The sequence below is a fragment of the Spermophilus citellus genome, assembly GCF_964194105.1.
Source record: "Spermophilus citellus genome assembly, chromosome: 3".
In the NCBI taxonomy this organism is placed as follows: Eukaryota; Metazoa; Chordata; class Mammalia; order Rodentia; family Sciuridae; genus Spermophilus; species Spermophilus citellus.
In genome coordinates this window covers 2,982,830-2,994,676 of record NC_138184.1, presented here as the reverse complement: position 1 = coordinate 2,994,676, position 11,847 = coordinate 2,982,830, and the positions used below count along the sequence as shown (strand labels likewise).

The following is an 11,847-nucleotide window of genomic DNA, read 5'->3' as shown; positions in this document are numbered from 1 at the left end:
GGAGCCAAGAATAGGGGGCTGGCTCAGGAACTGCAGTCCACAGTGGCCCGTCCCTCTCCTAGGAACTGGGGCCACCCGGCGTCCTTGAGAAGAGGGGGATCTGGACACATGGACGCGCAGAGAGGCCAGAAGGGACCCAGGGGAGAGGCAGAGACAGTCTTCCCAGCCCGCGGGGACCTGCCTCGGCCACACCCTGATTTGGGGCTCCAGGCTGCGGGATGATGATGGAGCTTCTGCCCCCAGGCCACCCGCCCAGGGCTCTGTCGGGCAGACCGGCCGCCCCTCCCTCAGCTGCTCCTCACTTTCCGCCCTGGTCTCCTCCAGAGAGAGCCTCGCTGGCCGCCACTGGCCGTCAGGCTGCCGAGCGCCACCGCAGGTCTGCTGCTGTCCTGGGAACTGCCACTTCCGCCCCCCGGCTCCTGGACATCCTCGCTCCTCCTGCCTCCGGCCACTGCCAGTCCCCCGCTCCCGCCACGCTGGCAGCCCCAGGCCACTTTCGGGTCCCCTCTGTCCTCTCCCTCGGACCAAGCTCGGCCCAGCGGACCCACGCGCCTTTCGGTGGCTCGCCCAGCGCAGGGGATCCCCGCAGTTGCTTCCCGGTACCTGGCGCAGCCCCCTCCTTCCCCAGGCCCAGCCCGGGCGCAGTTGGGGACAGCTTCACATGACAGGGCGCTGCACCCACTCCCGCGGTAGAATTCAGGGGGTTGGTAGATTCACCGGCGCTTAACTGTGCTCTCACCCCCCCACACCCACCCCAGGCCGGCACCTGGCACCCTGTACTCCCAGCAGCTTGGGAGGCTGAGGCAGGAGGATCTTGCGTTCAAAGCCAGCCTCAGCAAGAGGGCGCTGAGCCACTCAGGGAGACCTGTCTCAAAACACAAAACAGGGCTGGGGGTGGCTCTGCATCAAGTGCCCCTGGGTTCAGTTCCTGGTGGGGGGGGCCAGCAGCCCTGGCCCCTCCTGCCCGCCCTGGGAACCCCCTGTCCACCAGGCTTTGCGCGTTCTCGACCTTTCGTTACAATGGGATGGGACATGGGACCCTAACAGCTGGCTTCTCTCACCTGTACAAAACGAGTGGTTTCCAGTCCAGTGCAGTGGCTGACCTGTAGTGCCAAGCTGCGTAGGGGGACCAAGTTCAAAGCCGGCCTGGGCAACAAAGCAGGACCCTCAAACAGACAGACAGACAGACAAACACACAGCCAGTCTTGAGCTTCCCCACCTCGTGCACCGGCTCCTGTGGCTCTCTGTGTCCTGTTGGAAGAAACACTTTTGTCCCTCCATTCCCCACCGGAGGGCACTGGGGACCTCGCAGGGCACTGCAGTTCCTCAGGCAGATGCTGAGCCAGGGCGTGGCTGGGCCACACCCGCACAGTGACTCCGCGCTGCACCTCAGGAAGGACCTGTCTCTCCAGAGTGGCCGTCTACTAGACCTTCCTAGCAGCATGCGCAGGGGCTCCACAGGCGCGAGCTGAGCTGCTCTTCCTCGGCCTCCTTTCTGATGACAACCTCCTGCTCTTGCCTCTGTGGATCCCCCATCCCGCCTCCTTCCCACCCAACCTCCCAGGAGGCTTCCTCCTCCTCCCCCTCCTCTTCTGCCTCTTTCTCTGTCACTCACTGGCAGGGTGGGATGGAACCAGGATCCCTCCCATGCTCAAGCACCCTACCGCTAAACTAGAACCCACTCCTTTACTTTTTATTTTGAGACACGGTCTTGCTAAGTTGCAGAGGCTGGCCTCAAACTTGCCATCCTCCTGCCTCAGCCTCCCAAGCACCAGGTAGCTTCTTAAACTCACCTTATCACAGCGGCCTCAAGAGCTTCCTGACTTTCCAATGCTGTCTTAACGCATCAAGAGGAGAATTCTTGCCTCGACCTTCTGCCAGGAGCCACGGAACTTGAGGCTTCCCTGGAGCCCCATCCTTCCCGGTCAGCGCCAGCCTCCCCGCTCTGCGCAGTTCAGCTGTGGCCCTCTCTGGCTGTGCGGACCCCTGCCCTAGAGCCTGTTCTTTCCCTGAGGGCCTTCTGTTTGGCCCCTGGAGGGCAGCAAGCTCCCGGAGGGAGGAGCTGCTGGCCCCACTCAGTGTGTACCCTCCACCCAGCCTGGTGCCCGGGGCACACAGGAAGCCATCGCTTGTCAACGAGAGAAGAAGAAACGGATGCACGCAACATATGCAGCCCTCAACAAGGATGTTAGGGAAGAATGTGTAAGTGGGGACACTGATGTCACCGAGGAAAAAAGAAGGACTCAGAAGACTGACGCAGGGACTGTATTCGAGGCCAGCCTGCACAACTAGCCGACCCCTGTTTCAAAATGAAAAGGACGGGCTGGCGGTCCCAGGCGGAGAACTGGCCCAGCACACAGGAGGCCCTGGCTCCCCCCAGGACTGCAGGACACACCCAGCTGTTTCTAAAAAGAGAGAAGCGAGAACAAGACTGCTTACAGGGTGCCAAGGGGTGTTGGTAGACAAAGGCTCATCTCACCCCGGGGTCCACTCACCCCACCCCGGGGTCCACTCACTCACCCCAGGGTCCAGGCCCTCCTCCCGTGGTCCAAAGGACTTGGCCTGTTGGGTGGCATTAAGGAGGGTCCAGGAGGGAGGCCATCTGGGATCACCTCGGTGTGCCTGCTGGAGTCGCAGGGGTCACTCTACGATGTGGAAAGGGGCAAAGATGTGGAAGGGGCACGGCCTGGTGATGGCAGCGGGAAGGGCGTGGCTCCGGCAGCGGCCGCCCCCCGGTTTCGGCGCCCGGGATCCGACCGAGGAGGGCTGTCGCTGAGGGGTCCCCAGCCCGGGCTCAGCGAAGGCCCCCGCCCCCTGGCTCCCGGCTCCCGTCCAGGAGCGTCCGAGGCTCACGACGAGCCGGTCCCTGCCAGGGGGGGGGGGGTCGGGCCGCGAGCGTAAGGGCCCCCGCGCGGGGTCCCGCGACCGGCCGCGTCTTCGGGGTGGGGCGCCGCGGGGGCGCGGCCGGCGGGCGGCTCGGTGCGGCTGCGCGGGCCCCGCGGACAGCGCTCGGCGGGCGTGGCCGGTCCTCCAGGTCGCCCTGCAGTCCGGCTGCCGCGGAAGCATGTTGCACCCTAAAGGTATCGTCGCGGCCTCGGGGGCTTCCGCCCCCAGGGCCCGCACCTCGCCCTGGCCCCGGCCCCGGTGGGAGAGGCGAGGCCCGGCCATTGCTGACCCTCCTCTCGCCCCCTCAAGGGAAGCCGAGGACAGCGGCGAGCGGCCGGCATTTTCACAAGTCAGCGCTGCTGATGAGCCACCGGGACAGCCTCGTAAGTCGCCTTCTGGCCCCGCTCCTCGATTGTGTTTTCCTTCCAAATTCCCTGCACTTACAGCGCGTGCACACACACACACACACACACGCACACACACGCACAGTGCACACACGCGCACACACAGTGCACACACGCGCACACACAGCGCACGCACACACACGCACACACAGTGCACGCACACACACACGCACACACGCGTACACAGTGCACACACGCACACACACACAGTGCACACACGTACACACCCCCGCGCGCACACGGGCACACACACGCACACACAATTGTTTTCAGAGAGTGCCTTAAGAAGATGATTGAGCTGAAGCAAGACAGGGAATCTCCACCGAAACTTAAACGAATTTTTAAGGATAAATTGCATGAACGACAAACCAATGACAGGGAGGTGTGGCTTCTGGACGGTCTGGTGAGTCATTTGTTTGTGTGTTGAATTGTGTCAATGGAGCGGAAGTCAACCGCTAGCAAACATTGTGTACAACAAGGGTTACAATGTAACGGGCTGCGCAACCTTCGAGTTACATTATTACGGTGCAAGGAAGGCCGCCCCGCCGGTTTCCGTAGTGTAGCGGTTATCACGTTCGCCTCACACGCGAAAGGTCCCCGGTTCGATCCCGGGCGGAAACAATTGTGCTTTTTTTTTTTTTTTTTTTTCCTGGTAGAGTATATTTTTCAAAAGTTTCAAAATTCCTATGACAGTAATTACTGCTTCACTTGTTTTTATTTCTAGACTCTTAAGAATATTTATGGAATTTAAAAAGTGATCCCAAGGTTATTAAACAGAAAACCTGGGTCTTAGGCTATTGGAGAATTGAGATTTAAAGGCAAAATTAATTGCTGCGTTGGCCGGGAATCGAACCCGGGTCAACTGCTTGGAAGGCAGCTATGCTAACCACTATACCACCAACGCGGCGGCGACAGCAGGTTTCCAGGCACCCCAGAAAAGCAACATTGGCGGCCGCGGCCATACCACCCGCACGGGGGCGTCTCTCCCCAGCTCCCGGCAGGTCGGACCTACTCGAGCTCCCCCCGGCGCCCGAGAGCGGTGGTGCGGCCGAGCGCCGTCCAATCGCGGGCCGCCGCTTGGGCAGCTCAACTTCCGGGTCAAAGGGGCCTGAGCCGGCGGGTCCCCCGTGTCCGCCACCGCCGCTGTCCCCCGCGCCCGCCACTTCCGGGGCCGCAATCAGGGGCATGGAGCCGCGAGCGTGAGGCGCCGCTGGCCCCGGGACGCCCTGCCCAGCCCTGCCGCCGCCCCGCGCCCCGGTGAGCAGCGCCCGTGCCTGTCCCGCCTCTCCCGTGACCCCGAACCCGCCATTGACCGGCCCCGCCTCGGCCGCGACCCCGGCCCCGCCATTGAACGGCCGCCGCGGCGCCTCCGCCCGGCCTCCCAGCGCCGCGGCCCCGCCGTCGGCCCGCTCCGAGCCCGCGGTCGCCGCCTCGGCTTCGCCTCCGCCCCGGCCCCGCGCCTTCCTCCGGCCGGTCCCGCCCGCAGGGCCACCCCGTCGCCGGCCTCCCTGCCCACCCCGCCGGGGCCGCGCCCAGGTCCGCTCTCGCGGCCGCGCACCTTGACAGCGCCGCCGCCGCCGCGCAGCCCGCGGAGGTCCCGACCCTCCGTCCGCTGCCCTCGCGAGCCCCGGGGAGACAGCGGCCGCCTCCTCGCACCCGCGTCCTGCCCGCAGCCCCTCGCCACCACCTGGCCCTAACCAGCCCGCCTTCTCGCGCGGCCTGGGCCTGTCCAGCCGCCCTCTCGCCCCACGCAGTCTTAGGCCAGTCCTGACACGTCCCCTCCCCATCAATGTCGCAGCTAAGCCATGGAAGGTGACCCATGCCTTCCCCCCCACCCCTAAGGCCTCCAGGGCCCTGGAGCAAGTCGCTTGCCTCAGCGGCAAGAATGAACCTGCTTTCGAGGAGCTGGGACTAACGCCCAGGATACGTGGACTGTAGTCACCAACCCCTGTGGCCCCTGGCAGGTCTTAGGGGACTGGGCAGGGTGGGAGGACCGTGCTGCGGGGCTGTGAGCACAGCTGGAATCGAGCCAGGCAGAGAGGGTTAGGCCCCCAGCCACCTCCCCTGTGGGACACCAGTGGCAGGACAGCAAGCTAGCACACAGCTGGCCTCTTCCTCAGCCTGTGTGTTAATGGCACATCTGTTCTGTCAAGGTCTGTGTCCAATGCCTGCAGCTGGAATGGAGGTTCCTTGGACCCTTTAGAAGGTCAGTTGTGCTGGGGTTGGGCAGCCAGGCAGGCTGGGGTGTGGACTGACTCTGGAACAGAGAGAGAGACAGGAAGTGACTTTCTGTGGCCCTGGGTCACTGCCCTCAGGGACTGTTGGCTGATGGCTGTAGCTTTTTGTGCATCTGCTGGAGGGTTTTCTTTTATCCATTGTCCCTCTGATGCCCCTGGTGAGAGTGCTCTGGGGGACCTCAGGGAGAGGGGGGGAGTGCCAGTCCAGCTGGACCACATGCCATTCAGTGCCGGCACTTGCTGTTGATTGGAGAAAATTCTGGTCTGAAATGGACTCTAGTTGAGTCTTCCCTTTGGTGTGGTTTTAAGTAACTTAATTAGTTGACAGCACTGGCCCGTCTTTCTCTTGGTGCTGTGTGTGTGATCCCCTTAGTCTTCCCAGGAGCCCCAGATGTAGAGACTGTGTAGACCCATTTTATAGCTGGGGAAATTGAGATGCAGCCAGATTAGGTGGCTTCCCCAAGTCACACAGCCCCGAAGTGGCAGAGCTGAGGTTTGAACCCATTTCTCTCTGACTCACCCTCACTTTTCACCACTATGAATGCAGCCAGCGCCTCCTTGTGGTGACAGCACTTCCACTGTTGCTGCCCTCCTGTGTCTAGGTGCTGGGCACCAGGTAGTTGGGGCCCTGCAGCTTGGGCCTGGCTCTTGTAGGCGACTGAGCCAGGGGTCTCTGACTTTAGACAGCGTTCAAGACAGGACAGTGACTTGTGCCTTCAACCTCAGTGTTGACAGAGTATTTCTGAGTGTCAGCCGTGGTTCCAGCTAGGGGATAGGACAGGAAGTGGACAGCTGTGAACCTGCAGCTGGGAACCGACCTCCAGAGAGAGTGGGGAGGGCTCACTCCCCAGAGGGGGCCTCTTAGCACTGAGACATTTGGGCTGGGCTATTCTCTGGGGTGGGGTCCTGGGCACTGCATGGTGCTAAGTAGCATCCTTGGCCCCCACCCACTCCATGCCAGGAACTTCCTGTCCTGACAGCCACACGTGTCCACAGACATGGCCTGGTGTCTCCCCTGGGAGCAGACTCACCCCCCAGTTGAGGACCCCCCACACCAAGGAAAGGGTTGCACGTAATTGCTCCTCGAGACAGCATCTTTTTTGTTTTGTTTTGTTTTTTTAATATTTTATTTCAAAGCCGGCACATGGTGCTCGCCTGTCGTCCCAGCAGCTTGGGAGGCTGAGGCAGGAGGATCGTGAGTTCAAAGCCAGCCTCAGCAACAGCGAGGCACTGAGCAGCTCAGTGAGACCTGTCTCTAAATAAAATATTAAAATAGGGCTGGGGGTGTGGCTCTGTGGTCAAGTGCTCCTGAGTTCAAGCCCCTGTACCAAAATATAGATAAGTAAAAAAAAATATTTTGTTAGTTGCAGATGGACACAGTACCTTTATTTACTTATTTATTTTTATGTGGTGCTGAGGGTGGAACCCACTGCCTCACATGTGCTAGGCAAGCGCTCTGCCCCTGAGCCTCAGCCCAGCCCCGTTGGGCCAGCATTCTTGCACAGATATGGTGATGGTGTGGCCAGGTGGCAAGTGTGGATCGAGTCTCAGAAAGGATGGCATTTGTGGTTGTTTGGGGCCTCAATGATGAAAATGAACATGTCACAGCAACCATGGGAGGCCGTCCCAGCAGAGGGCCTGGCCACTGCAAGGAGTGGGGGCATCTGGTGCTTTGAGGACAGTGAGGGGATCAGCGTGATGGGGGTCATGGTCAGGGGCTGAAAGGAGGGGCCATGAAGGCCTTCAGGAGTGGCCACAGTCAGGGATTTGGGACAGGAAGTCTGCTTCTGGCCAGTGCCCCACAAATAGCATCTTTAGAGTCGTCGGAAACACTAAGGATGTTTTCCACCAAGTTACAAAGAAAATAACAGTTCTGGTCCCAGGTCAAGGGCCTGCAGATGCCAAGGCCTCCTTGCTGGCTGGCAGAATGCCAGGCTGGTGCGGGTATCCCACGGCGAGGCGGGGAGCTCACTCCCTGGGGTGACTGGCCAAGAAGATGCAGCTCGGGGAGGCGCCGGCTTCCTCTTGCTCTTCAGGGCAGGGCCTGAAGCCACCACAGCCTGGGATTCCCCCTGGCATCAGGTGTCCCCAAGCCTGGTAGGTGCTCTCTGCCCACCGTGCTGCTCATGACATGTCCTCTGCCATGCAGGCCCCACCCTCCCGAGGTCAGCGAGCAGTTAATGCGGAAGGTGAAGAAGTTGCGTCTGGACAACGAAAACTCGGAAGGCTGGAGAAGGTAAGGTGGCCTCGGGGCTCCGGATGGGCGTGGGGGGCCCCCAGATTCTCAGCAGCCCAAGGCGTTTCCCCAGACCTGCTGAAGCAACAGGGCGTGGTGTGGTCAGGTGGGTGCCCTGGGTGGCTTTGGGCGTAGAGTGGCTTCCCTGGCCTTCACCCACTTGATGCCAACTTCTTGCTCAGTCACCAAGACCAAAAATGTCCCCACACACTGATGAGCTCTGCTGGGGACAGACTCACCGGAGAGAACTGGTGGCCAGGCTGCAGGGTGGTGGAGCCTGACAGTCCTGGGCTCTGCTCCCCTCCTTTCCTGAGTGACAGGGATAGGCCTTTCAGCCCCTCAGAGCCCCTGGTTTGCCCCAGAAGTTCACTGCTCCCCGAGTCCAGCTCCCCAGCTTACCGTGCACTTCACCAAGCCCTCACGGCCCAGGGGATCCCACGCCTTGGGGCTCGGTGTGCGATGTAGGGCCTGCGATAGCTCCTCGCCCAGCACCTGCTCCAGGCACTGGCTCCCAGTACGTGGAGCATTTGTCCTTTTGGGGAGCAGGAGGATAAAGGGCGGTGACTTCCCCAGATGCAAATTCTAGAAAGGGGAGCACCAGTGTCTGGAGGATAAATTCACTGGGGGTCCAGTGGCTGGTGGCAGATGACCTGCATGGGCTCCATGTCCTGTGGGCGTAGGCTGCAGGCCCACTGAAAGCTGAAGGCCTGAGTGGGACCGAGTGCAGTACTGTCCCCAGCCGCCCCACTCAGCAGGACAAAGCATGGCCTGGGCCAGTTGCTCCAGTCCCTTTGTGGCTTGTCCCCAGGGCATTGTGGTGGGACCCCACCCCCTGGCTGCCCTCCTGGGTGCCCTGCTGAGCTCTGCCTCCTTTTCTGCCTTATCGCTTTCTGGGCACCGAGAGCTGCAGCTGGTGCTTAGAGTCCACGGTTTCTTATTGCTTCTTCCCTCCTCCCTCATCGTGGCCCTCTTGGGTCTCTGGTGGACACAGGAGCAGCCGGTCCCCACCCTTGAAGCACCAGTGTAGGTAGAGGCCACAGAACTCCAGCCCCACCTTGACAGTGCCCTGCATGTTCGAAGCTGTGTGCTGGTGACGGGTTGAGAAAACGCCCTGCTGGTTGGCGGGAAGAGAGTAGGTGGCCTGGGCTAAGTGGCGTGGAGCACACTTCCCTGTCCCAGCTGTGTGGACTCCTCACTGGAGAGCACAGGGCGGGGCGGAGGACACGCTTCCTCGCCTCTGCCGTCCCTGGCTGCTGCCGTCCCTGCCTTGGCCTGGGTAGCAGAGGGGCTAGTGGCAGGCTGGGCTCCAGCTAGAAGGTTCTAGTCACGTCTCGAAGATTCCTAGGCGTTCCTCCCGATGTCTCGTTTCATTTCTCAGCTCCTGGATCGCTTCTTTGCTTCCTGGGCTCTCTGCGGTGATCGGAGGCAAGATAAGGCTTGATGGTTCTTTGCTACGAAAATAAGCCATGTGATTTCTGAAGTGCTTCCGCTGGGCTCCCAGCCTGTGGGGTCCCCTTGGGGAGATCTGAAGATCGCGATGTTTTTCCCCTCCCGGGGCAAGGCTTGAATGAGGGTGGCACACCGTGGGGAGGGGGTGCTAAGCCAGTCAAAGCAGTTCCCCCAGCTGGGTTTTCTGCGCTCATTGCCAGCAGCATGCGGGACCGTGTGGGTCCTGGGCCCTGCCTGTCACTGCCTGCGGCTCCCTGCTTCCCTGGAGGTGGACCGCAGTGCTGCTGTGGGCCAGAACCTCCTGTGTGTGACCCACAGCAAGGCACCCATCCGCCCAGGGCTCGGCTTGTTTGACCCAAGGGCCCTGGCCGGGCTGGCGGCCTCTGCCTGAGTCTTCAGAGCACCTAGGAGCTGCTGGACCCACCGCTCCTGGCTGGAGCTGGGGCAGCCGCTGGCTCTGCTGTGCCTGGACCTCAGCCAGCAGAGGGTTAAGCCAGGGAAGCAGTCCTCCCTGTCCTTCGTTAGGGGTCAAGCTGGCGGGGGTCGGGGGGCCTCTGGGGTCCATCTCAGCAAATGATGCTCGGAAGCCACCACCTCTGGGGGGCCTCTCAGCTGCCTGCCTGAGCCTCCTGCAGTGTCCACCTGCCCTGTGGGGCTGGGCCCAGGACGCCCCGGCTCCAGGACTCTCCCTGCGATGCCTGCTCGATGCCTGCTTGGTGGACGCCTTTGTCTCACGTCCTCAGCTCCGACTGGCAGTGAGCCTTTGCCCCTCCAGCCTCTGGCTCCCTTCCGCACATCCGCTGTCGCAGACCTGAGCGAGGGGACCTTCGCAGGGCCTGGCTCTTCAGAGGTGCTCAGGGACACCTGCGTGTCTGTCTCCTGTGCTGGTGGCTCTGCAGGGTCTCTTCTTGGCCAGGGACAGTCTTTGGGAATCGGGCTGGACCAGGTCAGGGCCACCCTTCTGCCCTGCCTTCCCTCCTGTGAGCAGCAGCTGCAGTTTCTGTTCCTGCTGCAGGAGCCACTGCTGCCGACCCCTGCGGGTGGGTGTGCGGGGACCGGTGCTGGGGTGCTGCCGAGGGAAGCCAGGCCGCCTCCACTGTCCTCGCCAGGTCACGCTGGGGCCTTTAGAACTGGGTCAGCGCGACTGGGTGTTTGGATTACCTTAAAACAAATATTTGCCTCTCTGGTCCAGCCCAGTCCAGCAGCATGTGCTGAGCCGGCATGAGGGGGAGGGCCGGGGGCCCTCCAGACCTGGTGGGGGACAGTGGGGTGCCCTGTGGGAGGAGGTGCTCGTTCACTCTCACCTGAGTGACGACTGGCCGAGTTCCCTGTCACTCTAAGGGAGGTCTGGGTGTCCCCTGCAGTGCAGCAAGCCTGCAGGTGACAGGCAAGCACTGCCCCGCACCCACAGGCCTGGATTCCCTGACCGAGACCGCCTCCTTGCAGCCTTCACACGCCGGGGGCGCCAGGTCCCCCATCAGGGCCTGGGACACAGCCAATGTGGGGGGACAGGCATGCAGCAAGTAACTACAGTGACAAATGCTTGAGGGCGGGGACAACTAGGTGGCCTGAGAAAGTCCCAGAGATGGGATGGACGATGGCTGCAGAGGTTTCTGGGACCTGCCAAGTCTCTAAGCGAGGAGATGTGTTTAGAAGTTGGTCAGGCGAAGAGGAAGCAGTGCTCCAGGCAGAGGGACAGAGGCACAGGCCTGGTGGGGGGGCCGGGGGCTGAGAAGGAGGTGGGCTGTGAGAGCTGGCGGGGCTTCCACAGCAGCCTTGAGGGCGTGGTGAAGATGCATGCGGGTTACAGGGTACATTGTGTATGCTTCTTGGGGCCGGGGGTGGGCCCCAGCTCTGCCCAGCCTGGGACTGCCTTCCCCCTGGGAGCTGGGAGCCGGAGGGTTAGAGGACCCGCCTGCTGCGGCTGTGGGGTCCCAGGCAGAGGTGGCTCCAGCCTTTCAGTCAGGGTGACTGCCTCGGATCCCAGAGCAGCGGGTGGAGAGGAGGAGAACACTTTGAGACCCATTTAGGGGGACAGGGAGGTGGCACAGGGGTGGGACCTGCTGCCAAGGAGACAGTTTGAAAGCCAGACAGCCCTCCCTCCTCAGCCCGTCCACCGGTCCCTCTTTCCTCACAGCTTGTCACTGCATTCCGAGGGAGCTGAGAGGATGTCCTGCGGGGCCCCGGTGACGGAGCGGGCCGACGCGGGCGACATGGACGACCCTGCAGCCCGCTTCCAGGTGCAGAAGCACTCGTGGGACGGGCTCCGCAGCATCATCCACGGCAGCCGCAAGTACTCGGGCCTCATTGTCAACAAGGCCCCGCACGACTTCCAGTTTGTGCAGAAGGCAGACGAGTCGGGCCCCCACTCCCACCGCCTCTACTACCTGGGTAAGCCTGCCCGGACGCCGGGCTGCCCTGAACTGGCAGGTCTCAGGGCAGTTGTCACCGCGCCTGCTCAGAGGACCTGTGTTTGCAAAGTTGCCTGTGGTGGGCCTGCTGTGGGGACATAGTGCCACAGGCCGTGGCACCCACAGATGGTACCCTGTCATTAGGAGAGCTTGGGGCAGGGGCGAGGGGAGGAGGACGCGCCCCCACGAGGGCTGGCCAGCATATGGGGCCGAGTGCTTGCCTG

General features: G+C 62.1%; 1 protein-coding gene across 12 annotated transcripts in view; it reads left to right on the top strand.

The window, feature by feature from the left end:
• Positions 1-3,049: 3,049 nt before the first annotated feature.
• DPP9 (dipeptidyl peptidase 9) overlaps positions 3,050-11,847 on the top strand; it is a 34,977-nt gene continuing 26,179 nt past the window's right edge. For 2 of the 12 annotated variants that reach the window (XM_081287797.1, XM_081287796.1), the window contains exons 1-2: positions 9,202-10,346; positions 11,350-11,603. In XM_081287797.1, the coding sequence (XP_081143923.1) occupies positions 9,907-10,346; positions 11,350-11,603 (694 nt within the window). In that variant the 5' untranslated portion in view covers positions 9,202-9,906. The other 10 variants (XM_081287798.1, XM_081287792.1, XM_081287801.1 and 7 more) reach the window with 10 other exon arrangements.